Genomic DNA, 26,177 nt, shown 5'->3' with positions numbered 1-26,177 from the left:
TACTAAATACTTTGTGTGGCTAATGATGTATTAGCATATCAGGTTTTTCTATAACTTTTACTAAAAGTAGCTGCTGTGTAATTTAATTATTAGGACATTTCTTTTAAAGGGTTACGTAATTTGTCAGTTTACATGAAATGTGCTCATTGTAGAGTTTTTAAGAAACCTAATATGCTAATATGTAGTATGACACACAAAACTACACACTGAAAACAATTTATTTTCTAAAAAAAAGTTTTTTTCTGCCAGTTAATTTTAATTTAAGATTTTTTTTGCAATAATAACCATGTATGAACCTAAATACATTGAATCAGCACTTACCAACTAAATCAACTAATCACTTATTTCTATTTTTTCTTACAATTTGTACCAAATTGCACCACCTACTCTGTAAAATGTCCTAAAAATTAACGGCTAAATACCTGCACATTACCGAATGTTGTTGTGTAAACCAACTGTGAAATTTCCAGATCACACAGTCGACATTTTGAAAAATTCAGGAAGACAAATGACAGAGAAAATTAGCTGGTAAACATGGTGGATAAGGAATGGTACAAAACCAGCGTTATTTAAACACGTAACTAGACAGCCAATTTCATAACTGTAAGTATGAAATATTACATAACTATGAAATTAGCTAGCAATCATGAAACAACCACTACTTGAATGTAGCAGTAAGTTAGCTAGTTTTATTTTTTAGACTGTCTCCATCAACATTTTTAAATGTTGTATGTTTTCTTTAAATATTTTTTGAGCTAACTAACCTAATCTGAGCCTATATGATAACAAGTTACTGTTCTTTTAATCGGTTTAATTTGCTGGTTTCAGCTAGCTAGTTAGCAGGTATAGATAGCTAACTTGGCTACACAATACAAGCTAGTTAGCAGGTATAGATAGCTAACTTGGCTAAACAATACTAGCTAGTTAGATATAGATAGCTAACTTGGCTACACAATTCTAGCTAGTTAGCAGGTATAGATAGCTAACTTGGCTACACAATACTAGCTAGTTAGATATAGATAGCTAACTTGGCTACACAATACTAGCTAGCTAGCAGATGAAATATAAAATTTGTAGCTCTTCATACTCATTCCTTTTGACTATTTTTAAGTGTGTAAATGTGGAAAATTTGTAAAAGGTTATGACAAAAATAACATTTGCTTACAGCATCAGAAGTTCCTCTACAAGTTTACAAGTTTCCCGCCAAAAGTGTGTCTGCTTGAGGTTAACTGTTGTGAATTGCATTCATTTGTTTTCAGTTTACTTCTTCTGTTAGAGGGAAAATTATACTTCCACCCTGTTTATAAACTGAAAAAGGGGCAAACGAAGGTAAGTTTTAATTTTGGTGGGTAAATACTGAGGTGTAAGACAGTAATGGAGGTTTTAGTGGAGTCATGTTGAGTTAAATGTGCAAAATGAGGTGAGTCAACTGTTCTGGCTGCTTCGCCAGTTCATTAAGGGAAGCTGGTTGAATCTTTACTGATTAAAACGTTAACTTCTGCCAACAGTTCCTCAATGAACTGCACAGAGGTCAATGTCCTGTCATGTAGATGCTTCACTTGAGATGGAGGCATAAGTCCGTCTGTTGGTTCGTCCAGAATATCATCGATAAATTGGCCGCCTCTTTCGTGCTGGGATTCCTCTCCTGCATCAGCCGTCTTGTGGGCTGTTTTCCTCCTCGTCCTCTTCAGGTACAGAACTTTCCAGCTTACCTGTGCGCACACACACACACACACAAACATAACTCAAAATTAACAATACAAAAAATGTTTTAAAGATTTTAATTTCACGTTTAGGGCTGTTTCGCTTGCAGGCTATTTCTGTCATAGGTATACTGAAACTCTGAAGTCATGTTCAATGGTACAAATATTTTGTTTCTGCACTCATAACAAGCCATAACATTTGGCTTGACAGAATAACTCAGTTTGTCACTTAATTATTTCATAAAGTCTCACTTTGTCTGTGAAAGACAGACAAATATTTGCTTTCTTTATAATTACCAGGGAATCACCTGCTGCTAAAATCCTCCAGAAGTGAGCCTCAATTTCATGTCACCGTTGTGTAAAACAACATTTTTTTAAATGTAATCTGATCATCGCTGCCAGATTCTGAATATGGCAGTTAAAGTGATGGCAATGAAAGAGAAACTAAAAGTGAATTTAAAGCAATACTGTGACTTCAATAAAAAAGCAAACCAAACATTTTTTGGCACTTTTTTTTGTATAAAGCTGCCATCGACAGCCAGCCATCTCCCCAAATCCAAAATGTTAGTTCTATTTAAAAACTTTTTAAACTAAACAGAAATGAGAGAAGCTTAAACAGTCTTTCTTATCCTGAGTCACCACATATACACAAATACAGCCATGAAGATGGGATCATACAGGACTTTTATGTAATTAAAGTAAGGAACTCTTGGCAGTAAAGAGTGAACAGTAAGTCCCGATAATAAATCCTCCTGTTTCAAACTGCACGTTGGACTCGGCATCAACAGGAAATACCTGCTAAAGCCTTGAAGAGGATGAAACGTGCAAAAAGGAATGAATATTTGTCTATACTGTGGTTGAAAGCCAGAAATCAATCATTTAAGAGAAAAAATATTGTAAACATAGTTTTAAATACCATTTCACAAGCTATTTTTTCTTCTTGCGGCACGGTGGATATTCTCCCTCTTTAGGCCATGTGATAGAAACACTGGGACTCATGTTGCATAAACCACACACTTATTCGTAAACACACACACACATTTCAGCTGTTAACGCAGTGACGGGAGGATGCTGATCTCCAAACAGAGGGGTCACACAGATGTGTAGAAAGCAGGCATGTAATGCTGTTTATTGCTGCATAAATGGTGCACACAAACATAACATGTCCTTCATAAAAACCTTTTTTTTTTCCTTTAATCTTGTACTTTTAATGCTTTAATCTCTTAATGGTTGTCCCAATACTCTGTGCTGTGTGTCCTCCATTTGTTTTTCACATTTTTTAGGTCCTTTAGGGAAAAAACATCTATCAGAATTTTACTACAATTCATTCACCTCTTCCGTGATGCCAAAAACTACCAAACTTCCAGCATAAAAATAGTTGTCTGAAGAAGAAATAACATTTAGACAGTGAGTAAATGTTTCCATATAATACATCTTTATTCACAGCCATTTCTACACAGGCAAAACCTCACCAACATCACCTACAGCTTTTTTAAATTAAGACTGATTCAGTACAGTTAACTGAAACCTCCGTGTGCATGTGTCTGTGCGTGAAAGAGATGTCGCTAAATCAAATTATACAGCATTAGTGAGTACGTTAAAGCACAGAGTGAAGCAGTGTGTTAATGCGATCAGATGATCAGTGGAGAGAAAGAGGAGGGAAAGAGTTTGTTATGGAGAGATGAAAGTGAGCGAAGGTGGCTATCGGGAGACGGAGTCGGGACTGGAATCTTCCTTTTTGTGGTCACATGACAAATCTGAGAAAAAAAGGGAGAAAGTGGAAGAGACGAGAGAATTGACAGATCAAGCAAAGCCACAAAAGGAGAAAAGAGAAGAGAGGGAGAGCAGATGAGTTAGTACTGTTAGTCTTTTCTTACAGAATGACAGAACATGTAAACATGAAGTGAATAATTAGTAACAGACTGTGTTAAAGTGTGCCAGCGTTAATTTTTGCAGAAATTGTTGATTTAGTCAAATGTTAATGACATACTGTTAGGTTTTACTTTAATGTTGGTGATTGTAGGACAAAACTTTAGCAAACACAACCTTAAAACTGCATTAATTAAATTTTGGCCACTAGGGGGCAGAAAAAACAAGCTGACAGTCTAATAAAGTTATTACAGTTGAGATGTTGAGGCAAAAAAACTGTCAATATACACATCCAGCAGACACGGAACAACATTAGCTTTCAATCAGAGTTGTGTTTCTATCTACATAAAGAACTAAAGTCCAGAATTCACTCTCTTTTCTCTGCTGGTTTGGTCTCCTGAGAAAAATATACAGCTCTTTAGCTGCTAGATGATCCACTTTCTCCACCAGCTAGCCGCTAACGTTGTCTGTCTGCCGTTTGGTGCTGAGCAGGCAGCATGTAGTGGGTTTATCAGAGCTTGAGTAGTAACTTGAAAGTAATATAAAAAACTTAATTAATGCAGCTTTAGGTAGAGTAGAGATAGAAAGCAATGAGCTAACTCTAGCTAACTAAATTTGCAACAAAATGAAAATTTTAGCTGGTGCACCAAAGCAAGCAAATAAAGATTTTCGTATTAGCCAGCTTAATAACTAACAGACAAATCTCCCCAAAACTTCTGTATTCCTTTGTTTAAATGTTAACTAGCTTTATCAACTGAAATGACTGTTTCCCTGTCAAGTGCACAACCTGCATATGGTTAGGTTTAGGCAACAGAAGCACTTTAGTTAAGGTTAAGAAAAAATCGTGGCTTTGACTCAGTGTTAACAAAGAAAAGAAAACTAACCGAGACCACAATCTTCCCATAACCTTAACTAAATGCTTCAATGGCCTAAACAGAACCACAAAAAGTTTAACAGTGCTTCAGTTGCTACGAGAAGATATTGTATGAAAATAAAAACGCGTCAGTTAACATTTTGCAACTTGGCAATTCATAATGAGGACAACAATATTTCCTCACGTAATCCGGGCGGCGACAAGTGTTCAATAAAAAAAGTGTTTGCTGTTGCATATTATTAGTATAAATTTAGTCTCTAGGAGACAGAGTTGTTTTTTCTTATTTGGTCTTTAAGTGTGGTGGAGATGTAGTTGAGTGTAAAATAATATGGTTATTGCTCAGTATTATCCAGTATTTTGTAATCAAAATTAACACTAGTGGGTGTGATTTGGTGTGTGTGTGTGTGTGTTTAAGGCCAACAGTATACTCCAGATAAATCTAAAAAGTACTTGTTTGTACGATGTTTTGGGTTTACAGCCAAACAGAAGCACTGACTTTGGCATCATTCATCTCAGATTGGTGAGACAAACTTTGAAATGTTTTAAGACTTTGTTCAACTCTTTCAAATTCACCGCTGATTGTCAAACAGTATCATGTTACTGGTTGCTTGCTCTCTGTTTTGTCTCACATCCATGTAATAATTGTTATTTAAATAATTATTTTGGTGGTGCTGGTTTTTGCTGCTGTGGACGCCATAAACAAATAGCTCTGGAGTTGTCGTACATGTGATCTTTCGTTGCAGAGTTACCGTAAATTTGACAGATATGTGAAAAAATACCACATTTGATTTCTTCTTGAGTATACTGCTGGCCAAAGTGCTTTTACTGGCTAAAACGCTTTTACCCCCCGAACTGTTGCTCTCTGCCACTCCTCTCTCCTGATTGGCTAACACCAGACTCGCCTCATTCCCATTGGCTTCCTCTGGCCCATTGTGATTGGCCCACAGGGTAGCGGCGGCATAGAGCTGCGCCGTGATTGGGCTCAACTGGCCATCCGTCTCACAGAGCCCCGCCCCCAGAAGGTGTTGCTCCACCTCCAGCTGTAGCTCTGAGGAGAGAAGAGCACCTCTAGTGGAGAGACGCCGCAACTACAGACACGTCGCAGTGGAGCAGAAACAGCAAAACATAACCGAATTAAAATTAAAAGTAATCAGCACTGAAACTGAAGCAAAAACTAGAAGACAAAACATCCAACTGAAGGTTAAGAAAGCAGCTTGTGTAACATAAACCATAAGTATCTCCCTGGGCCGGAGGTTTGGGGTGAAGGCGTTCGAGAAATTTGTCTCACTTGTTGATATTTGGCAGTGAGGTTAGGAAACAAGTCATCTTATTTACTGTACAAATTCCAGCGTTGCTCCATGACTAATATCCCAAATTATCCAAAGCAATGAGAACATCACCAAACAGAGAAATGGACCCAAACATGAAACCAAAAAAAGTCAATTAACAGTGTAAATGTGCAGATGGGATAAGAGCTACTGGTTCCTTTTGGAGCAGCATCAGATGCTGTTTGAGCCTGAGTCAGCACAGACTGTATATGTACTTGATACAAACCTAATTATAAACTTTGCTACCACTTTAGATCCACATTATGAGAATAAAACTTCATCAGAATCATCAACAGTGGTGGAAGAGCTCAGATCCTTTACTTAAGTACCAATACAACAATGTAAAAATACTCTATTACAAGTTAAATTTCTGCATTCAAAATCCTACTCAAGTAAAAGAAAAAAAAACTTTAACAGCTGAATTTATTTTAAGAATTAAAAATAAAAGTACTCATTTATCAGAAAATTGGCCTCTGTGAATGATTAGTGCAGTGGTTCCCAGTCTAGGGGTCAGGCGAGGGGTCACAAGATAAATCTGAGGGGTCGTGAGATGAAATCTGTCGTTGGGACTGTTATCTAAACTTTTCACATGGTTTCAATCAAATAACTGTTGAAATGTCCCAATATTTCACCAAAAAATCAAAGTTTAGCGGAGAAACGTCTCTTTGCTAAAAACATCTGAAACATAACAAAGAGACACAACTACACACTAGTTTTATACAAGAGCTCACAAGACTCAAATGTTGGAAACTACTGGTTTCATCTTTAATAATGTGTTAGATTCTTTCAACTTTATTGTTTTTAATATAACGCTTAAATCTGAAAAGTAAATAAATGTAGTGGAGTAGAAGTGTAAAGTACAAGTACCTAAAAATTGCACTTAAGTACAGTACTTGAGTACATATACTTAGTTACCTTCCTGCACAGTTAATAAATAAACACTTTTTCATCTGATGCCACAGAATATAAATGCTTGCTGTGCATTTGCAGGCTCTGACTCATGAAGCTATTAGCTAACGGGTGCGCAGTAAGCTGGCCTGGACGTACACACTAATACACACTAATACACACCGAGACAGAATCAATAGAAGAAAAGCTTTTACAGTCTCCACTTCCCGGAACCAAGTCAGTGCTGCACTCACTGCTAGAGAGGAGAGCCCTGCACATACACTCAATCATTGCACTGTGTTGTTTTTCCCTCCACTCTTCCTTTCTGACAAAAAAAAACCAAGCACTTATTCCTACACACAGATTACAACGAACATATCGGTCTCACATACACATTTCAAATATACACTGTAGGAAATATGTCAGCCTCTTCAAACTGTTGATCTGTAGCAGCTTTCTGCTTTCCAGGGAGAAGCTCCGTAACGGTTTTATAAATTATTCAGCACTAGCAATAATAACAAAATGACAACAACAACAACAAAGTCTTTCAGAGAGGAAAGCCAACAGGCAGGTGCACTTTGGACATATTTTGGATGAAAGCTGAGCACTGTTGACAACTTCTTTTCCAATTTAAGAAGCCATTGCTCCTTGAAAGATCACTACAAGCGATCCTAAACTGATTTTCATACCATAAAACCTAATGGAGAAAAGGTGCTGCATGTGAAAAAATCTTCTATCGCACCTTTTTTGTAAAGCAGATCAGTTATGTCAGATATGTGAGGATTCAACACATTTGAGCCACTATTGAGGAAAAAAGCAAACATTTTTAACACTGATGCCCGCCAGTGGAAGCATCACAAAAAAACGCTGCAAAAACAGCAACGTAAATCACTACAACGAACCCAAACACGAACAACAACCTGTGCAATCAGAATAATTTGAAAGATACCATAATTGCATGCAAATTTTAGGCCCAAACAATATTTTTTGGCATTATAAATTAAACATATATTCACATAATTTAAATCTTCAATATGCAAGATCTGAAAATCAAGCTAGCACTAGCATGAGGCTCGAAAGCACACCACCCTCCCTCTCCCTGCTCCACCTGCGTCCTCGTGATTGCACACACCCGATGTATTGATTTCTCTTCAGCCAGTGGAAATAATGCACCTCTTTTATTGGGCTAATGCAGATATCATGAGCTTGTGACTCAGCCATAGTGACGTCTTCCAGCAGCTAATCCTAGCTTTGAGCCTTGGGTACAAGAGGATTACTAGTCCAGAAGTGCATTCATGTATTAATTGACAGCTGCAAGCTCCCACCCCTGACTTTGGCCTCCTCTGATTGGTTAGAGGGGCGGGGCTTGCTTAAAAACCTAACAAGGGAAATATCTCTGTACTGCTGCCAGGCTGTTCAATGAGTCTGGGTCACAGAAGCCTTTCACATGAAAGAATAGGATCAAAATTTTTCAAGTCTGTCTTAAAACAACAGTCAGGAGCCCAGATGAACACTGAAATAGGTTTAGCTTGGTGTAATCATTCCTCCTGTTCATTCTGACCATTAGAAGATTCCCTCCAAATGTGTTTACAATGGAAGTGATGGGGGACACAGTCCTCGTTTTGAGCAAAAATCAAGTCAGAGGTTTATCTGAATGTAATATGAAGCTTCAGCCGTCTGTGTTAGTCAGATAAAGTAAACATCTTCCACAGTTTCAGTCTTTTTAGTAAAAAAAAATCCCTCTATGTGTCTTGATGGACAGTGTTTTCTTGTTCAGCTGCAGAGGAAGTACAGTAACAAAAAGAGGGACTTTGGCACTAAAAAGACTGTAACTTTGAACAATATCTACTTGATTTGACCCATTTGGACGGTTGAAGCTTCATATTAGCTTCAGATAAACTTGTAAATACATTTTTGCACAGAAGGAGGACTGTGGATCTTCTAATGGCCAGCATGAACAGGGGGAATGATTGCAGCAAGAAAAACATGTTAATGTTCATTTGGGCTCCTGACTGTTGTTTTAGGACAGACTTGGAAAAATTATGAACCTGTTCTTTCAGATGTACTTACTTTGGAGCATTTTTCAACTAAAAAATATAAAGAAAACATGTTTACTGCTGTGTTTGAAAACACTTCTAGTGTAAAATGTTCCACAGCATTAATAAATAATAGCAGATGATAGGTGTAGTTAAACTATACACAGTCTATTCGGGAGATCACTGAGTCGGACACTTTATCTAAAAAAGATGTTGCTGTGAGTATCTCAAACTAATTTCCATTCACTTGCTTGAGGAGGAAATCTCAAAGACAGACAAGTTAAAACCTTGGCGCATCAAACCAAAACTGTCTCCATGGTTGGATACTGCTAGAGATAAGTGAGAAAATATGTTTAGCTTGAAAGTTTTTCTACTTTCAAGGAAGCAACCCTTTTGGCAACAGAAAGAAACAAGCCTTTGCTCCACTACAAGCCCCAACCCATAGTTTAAGAAACCATCAGTAACCTCTACCATCCCCCATCACCCCACCAGATGGGCCCACAGATTTGACTGAAAAACAATAAAGACAAAAAGAAAAAAAAGCAGAAGTGGGGGTGAAGCCAGAAATAGCAACAGATAAGAGAAAGACAAACAATGTGTAGTAAAACAAAACAAACAGAACCTTCATATGAAAAGCAAACATAATGTACAGAATAGATACTGTAAAACTCAAGAGAGGAGGCTGGTGTGTACACAGCTGCAAGAAAATGACCAATGCATAACATTACAGAGCTTAAAGTACATACAGTAACAGGATGCAGTCCTGTATGGACAGGTATAACTAACTGTATAGACTCTAAAGCATTCAATGTGAAATATAACAGTATCTGTAAAACAAGAAAGTACTGATGCACTGTAGCTCAAAAATTCCTGTTATTACGTCATTATTTTTAAAAAACACTAGATATGTGGCTTATTAAGTAACAATTTCCAACAACATGCTGATTGTCAGTCGATCATGCCTTGAATCCACTTGAACTTGTGTAATTTCTAAAGGATGAAAGATGAGTCTGTTCCCAATAATCCACAATAAGAGATATTTAGCGGACCGTTTCGAAAGGGGTCCCCCAAGGCTCTATTTTGGGTCCCCTCTTATTCGCCATTTATATGCTACTCCTGGGGCAAATCGTGCATAGACATAGCATTGATTTCCATTGCTATGCAGATGACACCCAGTTGTATGTCTTGTTAAAGCCTGGTATCACTGATGTTTCGTGTATTATGTCCTGCCCCACTGAAATTAAAAATTGGATGTCTAAAAACGTCCTGCAGTTGATTTATTCCAAAACAGAAGTCATTATAATTACCTAGTCTGGCCCCAGCACTAACAGCATTAACAATCTCTCCTCTAGTTTGAGTGCCTTATCTAATAACGTTCGTAAATTTGGTCCACAACCTAGGTGTTATTTTTGAGTCTGATTTGTCTTTTGATGCTCAGGTGACCAAAGTGCTGCAATGCTGCTTTTCCCAACTGCGACAGCGAACCAAGATCAGGTCATTCCTTTCCTCTGCAGACTCAGAAAAGGTCGTCTATGCTTTTATCTCCTCCAGACTTGATTATCGCAATGCACTTTATTCTGGTATCAGCAGGCAAAACATCCAAAGACTGCAGATGGTACAAAACGCTGCTGCCAGGCTTTTAACACGTACTAAGAGAGGTGACCACATCACACCAATCTTTGCTGCCCTTCACTGATTACCTGTGAGTTTTAGAATTGATTTTAAGATTTTACGACTTGTTTTAAAAGCCTTGAATGGTCAGGCTCCTGCTTATATCTGTGATCTACTAACTCACTATGAGCCTGGTCGCTGCTTGAGATCCTTCAGCAGGGCCCTGCTAATGGTTCCAAAATCTAGACTTGTCACTAGAGGGGACTGGGCTTTTGCTGTTGGAGCCCATCAGCTGTGGAAATGGCTTTTTCTTAACTGATGGTAATTGTTGTGCTATTTCATTTATTGTATCTTGTCTATATCTTTGTTTTGGTTTTTATTTACTTGCTTTATCTTTTTTTATTGTAAAGCACTTTGTAACTTTGTAACTCATGCCCATTAATGGTCGTCCGCTGGTAGCCTTTGTTGCTAAGTTTGGTCACCTTTTCCACTGGCATTTTTAGATCAGATTTGGGCTTGAACATGTACAGATGTACTTGAGAAGCCTCCATTTCAAGTGAAGAATGAGAAAAAGAAGCAAAATCCTACTACTATAGTTTGTTTACGTGGCCTCCAGACCAATAAGGGGGGCCTTAAAGAGACAGGAGCTAAAACGGCTTGTTTCAGACAGAGGCTGAACGCAAGGGCTGCATAAAGGGCCAGTATAAGATAAATAAGGAGTTTTTTTAACTGAATATTAAGCAAAGATATTCCAGTTGAGCCCCAGAATACAAATATCGACCTGGAAATGTTCGTGATATGTCCTCTTTAGGGTTGTATTTTGAATGCTTGTCTTTGCTATTGCTGGTGTTTTTTTCTGTTCAGTGATACTGTTGCGTATTGCTTTCCCCTTGTCACCAATTTTGCATTTTAAATTTGTAATGGTGATTAATTTTAGGAAAAATGCACCTGTTAAAACAGGAGAGTACAGATAAATCCTCCACATTGCCCTCTCCTCAAGGGGAAATGGATTTCTTCTGCTTTCCTTGCACAGAGCATCTTTTTACATTTTCAGACAGAGTCCACATTTTGCTAAATTATGGCAGACCGGATTGAAAATCACCCCGTGTTTACCTTTCATGGTGGGCGGGACATAGGTGCTCTGCTTCCTCTGAGAGCCGTCTGAAGCCTGAGGAACAGACAAACTCATTACATCCTGACTTCACACATTCACACAGCTAAAACGGTGTCTGTAAACTGCACAAATCAGAGGTTTTAGTAAAGTTTGTATGTATAAACAACATTTATACAAACCTGTGACTCTCCACTGGCATTGTGTTGATCTCCAACATCTGCAAAAAAAGACAAGCAGTGAGCTCTTTATCGATTTATCACAAACTCACTTTTCTGAGCCATTACTGACACAAGGCTGCTTCCAAATCTGCAAGACAGATGTTTTTAGCCCCAGAAGTGAAAGCCTGGGGATCTACAATAACAATGGCAGTGTCAGTGAGTCTGTTGCTTTTGGCTGGTTCAAACCACACTGGTGAGGTTGGGTAGTGTCACTTAATGGTCTTGTTTCCTCTGTGGCCTGAAGCCATGCTGTGATCGTGCTGGAGTTAAACAGGTTTTAGATAAACTCAGTATGATTGGAGCAGTGCTGTTTCTAAATTGTAAATAAAGTTTGCAATTCCTGGGCCAGTATGCAGTGCAAACATTCCTATTGCATCACCAGCAGTTTAAACGTTTTATTTATCCTATGAAATATTGCTACTACTCTGCTTGATAGATTGGAAAAAAAACATTTTGTACAGATTCATGTTCCCCTCGGCTGGAATATACTGACTTTGTTGATCCCCAGACGTTTCTTTCCTAACGCCATCATCTGGTGAACGTGTCCAACACTTTGGTTTATGACCAAAGACTAATGACATTCCCATCAGCCTCAGCTCTACTGAAGCGTTTATTTCTAATTAGCAAACGTTAACATGCTAACATGTTAAACTAAGATCATAAACCTGCTTAACATCATCATGGTTGTGAACCTCTAGTCTTGTTTTAACTGTTTTATTTGTTACTTGAACAGGTGCTTAGATTTCAGGTTTTTAACTCACTCTCCTGCTAAACTCTTTGGTTTCATAGAGTCCAAATGTACCCTCGATTCCTAAAGTTTCCTCTTAGCTTAGCTCACTGTTGATGTTTGGAAACTCAGCTGTGACCCACGGTGTATATTGAGTTTCAAAACATCAGCCATCTGTAATAAGATCAAGGACTTCACTTTATCTTTAAGCAAACCTAATCACAGTGCAGTTCTCGGTCTTTATAATTGAGTTTAAGAGGAAATAGTTTATACTAATGTTGTTATTACGAGGACTTTCCAGGAGAGGTCAATAAAGGTAATAATGTCCTCTAACTGGGGTATTTTTTAGTAAATAACTGTATTTATGAAACAGAGGATGCCAACAGCTATTTTATTATCAGCAAAGCTGTTAAAATCTTAAGAATGAACATATTTTTTATCAGGATGAATCTCATGATAGAGAGTAAAACTAATCCTCGTAGCGAGGCTAAACGTGTGTTGTGACTGTCAGGTGGTTTCTATCATTCTGGATACTGACTGGCAGTAGTTTGCTGAAAAATTAAGGATGAATATGTAGGAAATTAGGTGCACAGATCAACCTCGAGCCAAGGATCAACTGATTAGACTTTGGTGGGAATCCAGACCACAGTTTCTCCACAGAATCTTATTCTTGTTGAGCCACATAATCATTGAATTGAACAAATACAGAAAGAATATCAATTCCAAATTCTGGAGATAATTTTTTTCAGCCTTTCTCATAACATCTTATTGTTGCCAGCTTTCAATATTCTTGCTCTCTGATTTATTTGAAAAACAGACAAAATAGTTGGTTGAAAACACTTCAGGCGCCCAGAGAGCCGCTACACACACACGACTCTATTGGAACCAGACTCACGGAGCTGAGCTCACTAAATGGAATCAGGCCGATTATTCAATCGGTCAGTTCCTGCGTGGAGGGATTTATAAGAGCTGAGAGCTCAGTGCAGACACACACACACACACACACACACACACACACACACACACAATCGGCATCCATCAGTCCCGTCTTAACACTGAGATCACTTACCAAAAGCTGCAGTACAAATCTAATAAAGGTTCCATTATAGCTGCCTCTTTTCAGCTCTCAGTCTCCCTCTCGGTATCTGTCTCTCTCTCTCTCTTGTCTTTCTGTCTGTCTCTTTGTCTCTCTGTCTCACCTGTGCCAGGTTGTCTGTAGATCTGCAGAGTGGCAGGAGTCGGTCTTCTGCGACGGATCTGAGGTAAACACACAAATACACACAAACACGCTCTTTATTCAGGATTTAAATTGAGACGGTAAAAAGTGGTATATTCAATGTTTCAAAACACAAAATTAAGCTCACGGTCTAAATAAATGTCAATTTAAAGTTCCAGCTGGAACTATTAGTCGTAGCTCTTACGCTGTAAAATCACACAAACACTAATTGAGAGCACGTCTTGAAAACTAAAAACGTTAAAAAGAAAATTTGCTCCATTATCCTTTAAAATGTAATTCTCCACTTACTTTAAGTGTTTACTTAATTAAAGCTTTTAAAAGCTTTCCCTCACACTGTACTGCCAATGGCAACACTTACTATTGCAGCTAACAACAACCACTCTTCAATGTTTTTATCTGATTCTTTTAAAATGTTGGTTTTAAAAGGACATTTTTATTTAGTTTTCCCAACATTAACCTTATAAATCTGACCTATAATCCCAACGATATACAGGAACATTTCACTGACTGTTCCAATACTTGTTACAATGATCACTTCATAATATTTACACTAGATAGATTAAATTTAACCCACTTTCCCTTTAAAAAACATAAAACCATTTCAGTTTACTGTGCTCGGCTCAACAACAACACTACACTGCAGGAATATAAATGGTCATCGTCATCCTGGTCGCCCCCACCGGCAGAGGAGACTTGGTTTACAAGATGGTATCTCATAAAACCGTCGCTAAAACATATCTTTAACTCATGGAAAACGTTGTACTGACTGTTTCCAACACAAGACTCCCCAAACGGCCACAGAGGGGCCCTAATCTGTCACTGTTCATTACCAGCTTCCTTAGAAATGAACGACTTCCGCTTTCCATCGAATAAACAGTTCATTAAGACGTCAGCGAAGCAAAGACCAGTTGTCCAACACTCACGTCTTACAGAGAGCAGCTTTAACTCCCTGAAGCGACGTTTTAAGATCGTATGAAAGACCAACTTCTGTTTACTGGAGGTGCAGTTAAAGGATAATTACACCACAAATCATACTTGCTTTGCTTTGCCCACCTTTACGTCAGAAAGGTCAGTCAGTTAGTGATGTCCTGCCTTTCAAAAAATAAAAAACCCAAGAGAACAGGCGTAAACCTGTCGCAGTCCATGACGAGAGTAAATTTAACTTTAACATTTTATCACTCGACCTTTCTGGTTAGTCATATTTTAATCATCAGCTACCTATAAAGTAAACAAGGAAAAGCACATAGATGAATTGTGATTACAGGAAGAGGAAGGAATATTTACATTTTAACTTTTTAATATTTCAGAAAATATATTCCTTTAGAAATTTTAAACACTGAAATTTGATAGCCACTGTGCTGAAAACACTTCAGAAATGCAGAATACATTGTCAGTAGGTGTGTTTTTAGTGTTAAATAGCTTTTTAGGGTATTTTTGGGTGTGTTGTTATCTGCTAACAAGACAAACACAAGAATATGACCCTTTCAAAGTGTTGGCCAACAGACACAAACCAGCTCGCAAAACACACAAAACACTGAAATATGTCACATGCCCCGTAGCTCAAATATGACAGACCCATTAAACACACATTCTGTCACCAAGATACACAAACAGCAGTTTTCACAAGAGCGACTTGGTGCACGTATGCTGGTCTGCACCCACACACACTAAATTCCGGACAAGACTCACAAGAACACAGATAGAAGCCCCATTCAGCCCTCACATGCATGAACCCACACGGTCCCCCCTCTCTTGCATACACACACACACACACACACACACACACACACACACACACACATGCTCGGATACACTCACATGTTCGGCAGCCTGCGGGTCCAGCTGTCCCTGCAGCGGAGGCACCGCAAACTGGATCTTCTTTGGACTGCTGGGCTCCATTATTACTGACTGAGAGATAGAAAGAAAGACAGACAGAAAGAGAGAGAGAGTGTGTGTGTGTGTATGTGTGTGTGTGTGTGTGTGTGTCAAGGAGGGAGGGAGTAGAGAGGGAGGGAGTGGTCTTCTCTCCCCCGGCAGGGTCCATTATCACTAATTGACAGACTTGGAGAGAGAAAGAATAGTAGCCTAGTCACTGCAGCATTTTCCAAAACATACCGTCTTATAAAGAGTGAAAGTCATCAGAAATATGTTCACCACAATTCACCACAAAATATAACACAATTCTGGTGTTTTTGGTGATTTTAATTTGGTTTAAATTCAACTTTTAGTGTCATTAAACATGGGTTCAGTACAACCAAACATAACTTCCTCATTCCAAGATAGTGCCACCTGTCTGAAAATCATTTTCTAAAGAGTACGGCTGAAATGACTTTTTGCTGTCGATTAATCATTTTGTCTATAAAATGTCTGAAAATAGTGAAAAATACACATTATAATTTCCCAGAGTCAGTGTTGCCGTCTTTAATCAGTTTACTGGCATAGATGATGAAGAAAAGCATCATATCATCATGTTTGAGAAGCTGAAACCAGCAAATTTTAGCATATTTGCTTAAAAAAAAGACTAAAACTGTTATTCGATTATCAAAATAATTGCTGATTAATTTTCTGACAATCAACTAATCGACTGATCGTTGCAGCTCTGAAGATATTTAAGGTGTAGACTGTTGAGGTAAAAGATAATTAAAGTACTGTAACCATAGTAACGTTGTACATCTGGACTGTACTGGAGGTTTAGCCTTGATGTAAGCATCACCTGTGGGAAGAGCTACAGGTGTTTTTTATGCTGCGGTCTCGTCATGTCGGATGGACGGGAAGGATCGGAGAGATTCCCATTTTAAGGACTTGCAAGTGTTCTCATTATGTGATAACCGAGTTGGTCCTATGAGGGTTTAAAATACTGTCTATTGACAAAATTATATCCATTAAATTTGGTTTAATAATATTGAATGATGGGTTTTGGCTGATATGAGGCGTTCATGTTTGTTTGGCTTTCAGGCACTTGTGTTTTTAGTGCCAAGTCGGAGCTTTCAGTCGTAATTGCAACTTGGAGATTGATGTGAACGCTCTTTACAAGTCAGAAACTCGTAATTACGGTAACTCTGATTTGACATGAGCACTGCATTAGTTTGCTTTATATGTGCACTTAAATAGGAACTCCACCGAATTTACAAAGTCTGTTTCCAAGTGTTGTGAGTATTAGTGCATATGTGAAAATACAAAGTCCTCTGTGTCTGATCAGTTGCCTCAAGTGATGTCACGTAAGTCAGCATAAATTGGGGCTGAAGACAGGTTTGAAAATTTAAAAAAATCTAGAAGAGTGGAGTTAGAAAGAAGTGAGGATACCAGACCTCTGCAGCTCCTCATCTCTGCTGCAGGCTAACAGCTCCAGGCTACATTAGCAGCTACTAGCATAACACGCACGAATCTCCTAATCGGACTGTCTGCGGTCAAGTTTCACTGAGAAAAAACAAAGACGATATGTCTGGTTCTGCTGCATCTATTTTAATCCTTTTTCTTCAATTGAAATGCTAAATCAGTGGAGTTCTCTTTTAAGTCAAATCAGCTTTCTGTCGTAACCTGATTTGTTTAGAGATAAGAGAAACCTGATTTCCTCCGCTAGATTTCTCTTGAAGTTAGATTTCTTGGCCATTTGAAAGCATAACCAGGGTTATAATCAACTTTTTATAAGACTATGTGCATGTAAACATGTGATCAACAATTTTTTATAGCATACCATAAACATAAACTACAAGCTTTCAGACTCTGTGCAGTTTTTATACCACTAATAGTCCTAATAGAGCAGCGTTTTTGGGAGTGGGCCCCCATTTTGTTAGTATCTCGTGCACACAGAGTGTGACAATGCAATCCACTCTCCTGTTGCCACTTTATGGCTTTTCAACAATTAAAGGTAGTAAAACACCAAGAAATGTAGCAGTGTGCAAAGAAAAGGCAGAGTAGAAGAAGACTGCTAGCAAGCAAACATGATTGTAAATAATGTAGGTTTCAAAATCAGTTAATCAAATGTTTTATTTTGTTTTTATTTTATGTGGTTATTCAACCAGGAGAGTCCCGTTGATATTAAGAATCTCTTTTTCGAGGGAGACCTGGCAAGAAAACAGGCAGCAGCACAAATAAAAACACATAATTATAGACAGAAAAGATTGATAAGAAACACTAATGAAAACATAAATTTGTCTGCTTACAAGAAAACTCTGCAGGGTTTAAGTTCATGCCAGTACACTTTAACAGGAATGGTTATTTTTATATACTGTATATTCTATATACTGTAAATTTCTATAAAGTCACAGGAAGTCTGCCCAGGGGCTTCCTCCTGAAGCTGACCAATCAGAGCAGAGCGGACCTTAAAGAGACAGGAGCTAAAACAGCCTGTTTCAGACAGAGGCTGAACTGAGGGGCTGCATAAAGGGCCAGTATAAGATAAATAAGGAGTTTCTTGTAACTGTAAATCATGCAAAGATATTCCAGTAGAGCCCCAGAATATAAATATACACCTGGAAATGTGTACGAGACGTCCTCTTTAAAAAATCAGCTTGCAGTGACCCGAAAATCTGTTTGGGATTGTGGTGACTGGCAACCACAGTGAACTTTTTGTACGATTAAATTGTTTGTCAAAGTTACGTTCTCTTCAAAACTCTTCAGACTGTTTTGATGTCTCTTCCTTATTGTCTGCCAAACAGAAACCTTTTAATGTGATAAAAATGACCAATTTATGCTATTTTCCATGTTTACTCTTTCTTCGATTGATTTTCCAAAGAATAATCCGCAGCCACCCATCAACAACAATTTATAGCAAATACTTCAGAGAGTTAAAATAGTTCCTGCTTGCAACTGCATAACAACATCATAATACCACTTTGACTAAAAATAAAGGAGGCCACTTGTTCACTGAGGGGTTTCCAATGTCAAGCACGTTGTAAATCTCTTGTCACACTGCGCTCAGCTGAAGTGACACCGACTGCTGTGTGGAAAGCTGTAAACCATCAAAAATGTTTGTTTTCTGTGTCACCAAATTTTCACCAAAAGGTGCTCAAGATTATTCTAAACGAAGCAGCTTGAGTCAAACTTCTCCTACTGTAATGTGGATATTTGCAAAATAATTTCACTTTATATTAAACAAATAGATACAACAACATTTGAAGATTATTGTACTTTATGTAAATTCTGTTGGTCATTCAAAAGTGATCTATAAGTAAGGGACATAGAGGCAGTTTTATTGATTATGGGGATCAGAAGGGATGCAGAAGACACCTGCATTATGTGAAATATTTTGAATGTGACTTTTACTAGTAAACAAACAGAAAAGGAGTAAAGAAAGGGGGGAAAAATAGAAAGCAGAAAGTTTTCCCCTCTCTATCTTGCCTTGTATTCCCTTTCCCTCTCTGCCGTGTCCATTTGCATTTTCTACCCCCAACTCAGAAACTTGCATCCTCTCCCGGCGATGACATCAATGTGTGTGTGTGTGTGTGTGTTGGCTTATGTGTTGGCAGTCGTAGTGGAAACACTTTGTCTCAGTGGAGACATCTGGAGAGACTTAGTGGCTACTGTAGGTGGAACAAACCGCACACACATCATACAAAGAGCCTCTTGTGTTTTTCTGTGGCAAACAAGCACCTGCAGTTTCAGCTCATTATCAGAGTCTGACGCGGTCGACTTCCTCCGGTTAGAAATGATGTGAGATTCTGGACGCAGATATTAGCTTAAACAATATTTTTCTTGTAGGACATGTTCACAATTTTTCACAGTGTGTCTTAAAACATCAGTCAGGTGTCCATATGAACACTGAAAGAGGTTTTTCCTCGCTGTAATCATTCCTCCTGTTCATACTGGCTGTTAAAAGATCCTTCAAATGTGCTTTCGATGGAAGTGATGGAGGCCAAAATCCACAGTGTGTCCACATAGTCATTTAACAGTTGATGTGAAGCTTATATGAGGCTTCAGCAGTCTGAGTTAATCATATCAAGTGGATATCTGACACATTTACAGTCTTTTTAGCATCAAATTCCCACTTTGTGTTTCCTCGGACAGTGTTTCCCTGTTGAGCTGCAGGTGGAAGTATAGTAACAAAAAGAGGGACTTTGGCACTAAAAAGGCTGTAAAGTTGAAAGATATCTACTTGATTTGACTCATTTGGACGCTGAAGCTTCATATTAGCTTCAGATAAACTTGTAAATACATTATTGCACAGAAGGAGGACTGTGGATTTTGTCCCCCATCACTTCCATTGTAAGTGCATCATGAAGGGATCTTCTAATGGTCAGTATGAACAGGAGAAGTTTTTTTAAGACTGACTTGCAAACTTGTGAAACCTTGTGTTTTAAATCATTGTATTGATGGTATTTCTGGTGTCACTGAGAGAGAAAGGATGTCCATGTTTCTCTGTTTCTGTTGGACATGTCAGTAACATTTTTTAAAGTACCATATTGGCCTGAATATAAGATGATATTTTATTCTGGAAATTACAGACAAGTGCAAGAGCACCAGTGTAGCAGCTCCTACAAAACATGATACATTATAGGTTGTTTGTAGCCTTAATGTTGCCAACGAGTGTATTCATGTTTGTTTATAGTGAGTCAATCAGCACTAAAATTGTTTTGTTATGATTTTCTGAAGGCTTGTGTAACCTGTTTTTCTGCCACGGAGGAAATAAATTCATGATGAGTTTAAACAAGTCGAGACCTGAATCAACCTTTGGGTAGATGACAGTAACCTGTGGATACAGAGGACAGCGTGAGGTGGTTTTAGCAGAGAGTCGGTAGTGCAGAACATGTGACACACTGGCCCACATAGACTTTTTTCTCCTAAAACAGTCGATACAAAAGGAACAGGAAGTGTCACAAACATTCGAAATGACTCCTTGTTTTATCAGAACTGGATCCATTAGCGTCAACAAAACTGAGGAGTTTTAAAGAGACATTCCTGCTTTTTATATATATGTGAGGAGACCAGTAGTGGAAGACGTACTCCAATGTAATACCACTAATACTAATACTACAATATACTATATTTAAAAACTCCTGTATTAATAATCCTACTTACAGGACTACAGATGTTTTATCAGCTAAATTTACTTGAAGCATTAGAAGTAAAAGAACTCCTTTTAACAAAAAAATCACCCTGTAAATTGCATTATTAGTACTGATGCATCAATATGTAATACACAGTCAGGTAGTTTAGTCCAACCTAGGGGTCGTTCCCCTCCGAAGGGTCACCAGATGAATCTGAGGGGTCGTTAGATGATTAATGTGAGAGGAAAGAAGAAAAAACAACGTTCTGATACACAAATCTGTTTTCATTTTCAGACATTTCACTAATCTTTGATTTTTTTTTGCAAAATGTTGGGTAAAAACAAAAATGACTCAAAAACATGGAAGCCCAGTGAGCCACAGCAACTTATTCCACATTTGTGTTTGGTGGGCAACTTTCATTGGAGTGAATGCGGCGCCATCTTGAAACACAATACAAGAAAAATTTTGTTTTCCTCTCATAAAGACTTCAGTTTGTGAGGTTTACTCATACAAGTGATCCAAGTCAGATTTAACAAACCTGAACTTCTCTTAAATCACTTGTTTCAGCCTGATGAATGTCGACTGTTCATGAGGTTTATGAGATTTGATCATTAGCATAATCGACGCCCCTAAAATTGCCATAAAAGGCGACACATTCTGCTCCACTTGTGTGCAAGTTACATAAAAAAAAATGTTCCCAAAGAGGAAAATAACTGCTGTCAGAAATCAGCAGACAAAAAAACATGATAGATTTAGAAGAGTCAGTCGTCACGAAACAATTAGAAAATATGAATCCAGCTGCCAACGATGTGTCATCAGAGCAGATCTGAGCTGTGAAAGATATAAAGAGGGAACACTTTGACGTGAAATTAGATGCTAAAAAACATCTTTATAAAGCAAAGTGCTCTGTGATGGGATGTGACAGTCACAGAGATATTAGAGGAGAGAATATTATATTCTACAGGTGATGTTACACTGTCAGCTGTACCACAAGATGATACTGGACAGAAACCTGCAGAAACACTCTGAAGCAGCTGTTAATAACAACTACTGCGCCAAAATATGCAAATAAAAATTATAAAATATAAAAAGCCTTTCAGTAAACTGGCAGCCATGATGATGATGATGATGATGATGATAACATGGTGAACAGAATATTAATTTTGCATTAAGTTTGTTTGATAGTTTTTATTTTAGTGGATTTTAGAAAAACTCCAAATTCCCTCAGATTAAGATGTTATAATTTGAAGTCAAACAAGTATTTTCTCCCCTTATGAAGAAAGTTGGACACTATTTGTTCATGACTCGTAAATTTTGTTCATGCCTCAGAGAAAATTCTGGATGCAAGAAATTGATGAATGCCATAAACCTTTTTTTTTTTTTTTTAAATCACTTACACATGTCTCTTAAACCTGCAGTGTGGAACTTTTACATATAAATGAACTTCTGTTACATTTAATCCAAACGAGTTCACACAACGCTGATTAAGCCCGTCACTGCCAGGTAAATCTCTCTGTATTTCACAGTTTACGGAGTTTTTAATCTGGTGTTGGGTTTGACATTCTCGAGCTGGCTGGATGCTCTGCGGACAGAGCATGCACACCAGATACTTCCAGTTAGCTTGCTGCTAACTTGAATGGGGATAAAATATTTTAATCCTGCAGCTCTTCTAGACTTTCCAAACATTATTGGACTGAACGGATCAAATTCTGATAGTAAAACGAGTCATTTCGTGGGGGTTGTTTGACACTCAAAACAATTTATCCACCGTTTTACAGCCGCAACAGTAGCGACAGAGTAGGCTACAGCGGAGCCTATGATGTAAGCGCGTGTCTGCAGTGTTTTCGTAATTACTCTCTCTGCCAGCAGGGGGAGACAAAGGTCCTGCACAATGTCGACAATCATCTTTTATCACTGTAATATCAGTAAAAACAAGATAAGAGTTTGATGAGGAAAGATAATAAAACAATTCTGAATGCAAAACTCATACAATCACAACATCTCAAACTCATTATCTCATATTCACATCTTTTTTTTATTGGAGTTGTCACATATTTAACAGTATAAGTGCTGTAAAATCTTGCTGAGTCACCGCGGTAACTGTCTACTGCCGTGATTACTCAAGCACGTGTGAGGAAAGTGCGTACGGTAACAGTACCAGCATGTTTGCGGGGCGAGTGCGTGCAGATGTGTCGGAGCCTGCAGGAATGAGTGGAGTGTCGGGGGGGGAAACACAGGAAGTGAGGGCGGGGGTGGTGGTGGCAACCTTTGACCCTGAGCTAAAAGAGGAGAGAAGAGTTGAGGTTGTTGTTGCAGCTGATATTGATGTGACAGCTGATGTGGTGGTTGTTGGTGCAGGTGTGGCAGCTGCTGTGGTTGATACTGATGTTGCTGCGATGTTGTTTCTGACCTCCGTTGCCCCGGTAACCCCTGCTGCCACTGCTGAAATGGCTGCGGAGGCAGCGGATTCTTGATTCCTCCTTTACTCTCCTCTGTTTTGCCCTCCTCTCTCTCAGGCAGGTGCCGGCAGAGCTTGTAGAAGGTGTCGCTGTCGGGTTTCTGCTGCAGCACCTGCAAGTTGAGGACGGAGACGACTCTGGGCGGGCGCGGCAGCAGGGACATAGGGGTGAGGTGATGAGTAAAAGAGTCGGGCAAGGAGCGGGACTTGACAAGTGGAGCTCTTTGAATCACCCTCTTGGTCCTCTTTTTATCTTCCTGACTCTCTGATGTCTCCCCCACTTGTCCGTCACCGTCTAGTCCTCCAGATTGCGGCTCGGCAGCGTCTCCCGACACAGCTGAGGGCTCTTCTGTTGCAGGCTTCTCGGGTATTTCATCTAAAACCTGATCAGAGCTGCTGGAGCTGCAGCTAGACTCTGGTTCTGACTCCAAGTCCGCCTCCAAGTCTTCGTCTGAAGTGCTGGACTCACTGTCGTCCCCCCACCGGAACTTGGAGTTCTTCTGATGGTTGTAGCAGCCTGCGCAGCGAGCCAGACTGAGGAACTCGGGTCCTGATGTGGACTGGACAGAGATGAAAGCCAATCAGACCGTTAGTTGTTAAAGGGGACATAACATGCTTTTTGTGATTTTCTGTCATTTATATACTGTTATCATGTTGGAACATATATAAAAATGCCACCTTCAAGTCAAAATCCAGGGCACAGCCTGCTCTGAAGTTACTTCTACGTCCCCTTCAAACTGACACCAGATCGTTCATTTGACCAATCACATATTTTGAATCGGTTTCGGGTTCAAACATGTGCAGATATACACTGTTCAACCTACTGAATATACACATTAGTGTTTCTCCTGCTGGCCCCACTCACGAGTTCCCGCTCCGCCCATAGACTTTACATTATTGTGACGTCACAAACTTAAAAATCTTTTCTAGGCTTGCGGAAAGTTTTATAAATATAAAACCTTCATGGATTAAAAATCCATAATACAAAGAGTCATAATTGACCTTATTTGCAGTTGGAGGTGTCCTGTTAACAGTTTTATGTCTCTGTTATGATGGTGATCTATGGGGATTTTTTCGTTGCAATACCACGACTGCTCACTGGGAGAAATTGGCAGCAAACCTGAGCAGCGGTGCTGTATCCAGCTTTCTTAATACATCCATAGTTTACCTCCAGAACCACCCGAAGTCTGCTGAGACAGGTGGGCTCATCTGGAGGCGGGCCTTAAAGAGACAGGAGCTAATACGGCCTGTTTCAGACAGAAGCTGAACCGAGGGGCTGCATAACGGGCCAGTATAAGATAAATAAGGAGTTTTAACTGTAAATCATGATAAGATATACCTGTAGTATATCTATAATATAAATCCCCTTTAAGAGAGGTTGTATATGTATTTAAAGAGTTTCGTGTGAAGTATTAATAGTTACCTTTTGTTTTGGACTTTCCACAGGCTGGCTCTCTGTGGAGCCTCCAGAGTCCCAGTGAAGTCCTCGAGACTGGTCTGGATGAGACAGAACGACAGGTAAGAGAGGAAACATGTTGAAACAAACAGCAGCAGAAGCGGTTAGAGTATGAAAATTTATAGAGAGGAAGAAGAAGCTTGTTGACTGTTTTTCTCCAGCAGTGTGCAGATGGGACAGATAGCAAACGCAACATCATTTCTGAGTCCTCCACTTATTGTTACATCAATAATCCTAAAAGCACTCTGACAAGACAAACAGTCACTTTTCAACTTAACCTCTTAAAACACAAACATGCAGAGAAATAAGCAAACAGAAGATAGTCACAGTCAACACTGAGCTTCTCATTCACTTTACTGCAGGTTTAAAAATGACTATTTAGTTATTTAGTGAACTAGTGAAGACACCAGTGTCACTGTAATCACAAATACAAAATGCACCATTATTTAAATAAGCAAAAGGGAGCAAAAAGATGTTTGAAAAAGTCCTGAAGTATTACAGCACCTTCATCTTATTTCATGTCATTTTTTGTTACTGTGTGATTGTTTTAGGTGCAATAGTCAAAGCTCTAATCATCAAAAATATTACATAATTGTGAGAAAAAACAAATAAAGTGAAATAAAAAAATGAAATTGTTAATACAGTGAAGCCCAACAAGCATCTATGGATCAGTGAAGACAGGAGATATGTACTAAGTATATTACACACACTAAGTATACTAAATACACACACACACACACACACACACGCAACTCTGTCTACATCTACATGTACTTAAACACATTCATTTCATCTGCTGTCTCCATGATTTCACTTTACATACTGCAGCCATTTAATCCACCTTGTTTCAAAACATTCAATATATTTTCTCCTTATTTTTAATTGATCTGATCCTGCAGCTTCTCTTCTGCTTCCAATTTCTTATTATTACTTTCAATTCTCAGTATTCTAAGTATTTGTCCCTTTAATTCATTATTTCATCACATCCGATAATACAGTAGAAATTTTCATCCAATATGATTTTAACATTTCATAAATATTCCAGCACTTTAGCCCTCTTTAAAGGACCATACCAGACATTTTCTAAGCATTTAGTCTAATATTTACAGATCATTTATACATTACAAACCATTTCCTAATGAATACTCTAGTGTTAGTACATGTCTATTACTGCCTTAATATCTGATAATAACTAATATCACATAAGTAGTGTGTAGAGCTCATGTCTGAATGTCTCCACTGTGTGAAAGTCTAAAATCATAACTATATATAAGAGAAGCGTATTTACCCATGTTTCCATTTTCTGGTCTTCAGGTCCAGGATGCAGGTTGTGCTGACAGCTGCTTCTCGTAGCTGCGTTTGAACATGTAAATGGAGGTTCACACCCAGGTGAGTACGTGTGTCTTTTATGTAAGAGTACACAGCGGGTCCCTTTGGAGCTGTCGCTGTCAGTGACGAAAGAAAAGTCACGCATCCACACACACATGCACGCACGCACGTACACACACACCCTCTGTAAACACACACACACACACACACACACACCAGGATGATCCTCCAGAAATTCCCAACAACAGAAAAAGGCCTCAACAACTCCAGTTACTGTCAGAGTTATATTTATGTATTTAGTCATGGTGTTATAAACTCCTACCGCAAATACACACACAAGTCA

General features: G+C 38.7%; 2 protein-coding genes and 1 long non-coding RNA gene across 3 annotated transcripts; 1 reads left to right on the top strand and 2 right to left on the bottom strand.

Annotated features, from left to right (window-relative positions):
* The first annotated feature begins 1,592 nt into the window (after positions 1 to 1,592).
* LOC137197330 (uncharacterized) lies at positions 1,593 to 24,565 on the top strand. The gene is made up of 3 exons (XR_010931398.1): positions 1,593 to 1,691; positions 13,577 to 13,630; positions 24,496 to 24,565. It is a non-coding gene; the product is annotated as an uncharacterized lncRNA (long non-coding RNA).
* On the bottom strand, positions 3,116 to 15,588 carry LOC137197329 (protein phosphatase 1 regulatory subunit 1A-like). The gene is made up of 6 exons (XM_067610674.1): positions 15,424 to 15,588; positions 13,568 to 13,625; positions 11,603 to 11,640; positions 11,423 to 11,477; positions 5,291 to 5,494; positions 3,116 to 3,460 (listed from the first exon to the last, which is right to left on the bottom strand). The coding sequence occupies exons 1-6, from the start codon at positions 15,502 to 15,504 to the stop codon at positions 3,405 to 3,407; spliced, it is 492 nt and encodes a 163-aa protein (XP_067466775.1). The 5' UTR covers positions 15,505 to 15,588; the 3' UTR covers positions 3,116 to 3,404.
* Positions 22,206 to 26,116, bottom strand: LOC137197326 (uncharacterized). The gene is made up of 3 exons (XM_067610667.1): positions 25,794 to 26,116; positions 24,473 to 24,546; positions 22,206 to 23,609 (listed from the first exon to the last, which is right to left on the bottom strand). Exons 1-3 carry the CDS (start codon positions 25,795 to 25,797, stop codon positions 22,680 to 22,682), a joined length of 1,008 nt encoding a protein of 335 aa, XP_067466768.1. The 5' UTR covers positions 25,798 to 26,116; the 3' UTR covers positions 22,206 to 22,679.
* Between the last annotated feature and the right edge of the window lie 61 nt (positions 26,117 to 26,177).

This window comes from Thunnus thynnus, chromosome 14 (genome assembly GCF_963924715.1).
Source record: "Thunnus thynnus chromosome 14, fThuThy2.1, whole genome shotgun sequence".
NCBI lineage: Eukaryota > Metazoa > Chordata > Actinopteri > Scombriformes > Scombridae > Thunnus > Thunnus thynnus.
This window is presented reverse-complemented; position numbering and strand designations above follow the sequence as displayed.

Excerpts from the sequence above, each read along its gene's own strand:
- LOC137197329 (XM_067610674.1), bottom strand. The coding sequence starts at position 15,504 with ATGGAGCCCAGCAGTCCAAAGAAGATCCAGTTTGCGGTGCCTCCGCTG. Across the intron at positions 11,478-11,602 it reads ATGCCAGTGGAGAGTCACAG|GCTTCAGACGGCTCTCAGAG; the intron begins GTTTGTATAAAT and ends TCTGTTCCTCAG. Across the intron at positions 3,461-5,290 it reads AGAGAGCAACAGTTCGGGGG|ATTTGTCATGTGACCACAAA; the intron begins GTAAAAGCGTTT and ends TTTTTTTCTCAG.
- LOC137197326 (XM_067610667.1), bottom strand. Across the intron at positions 23,610-24,472 it reads TGGAAAGTCCAAAACAAAAG|TCCACATCAGGACCCGAGTT; the intron begins GTAACTATTAAT and ends ATCTCTGTCCAG.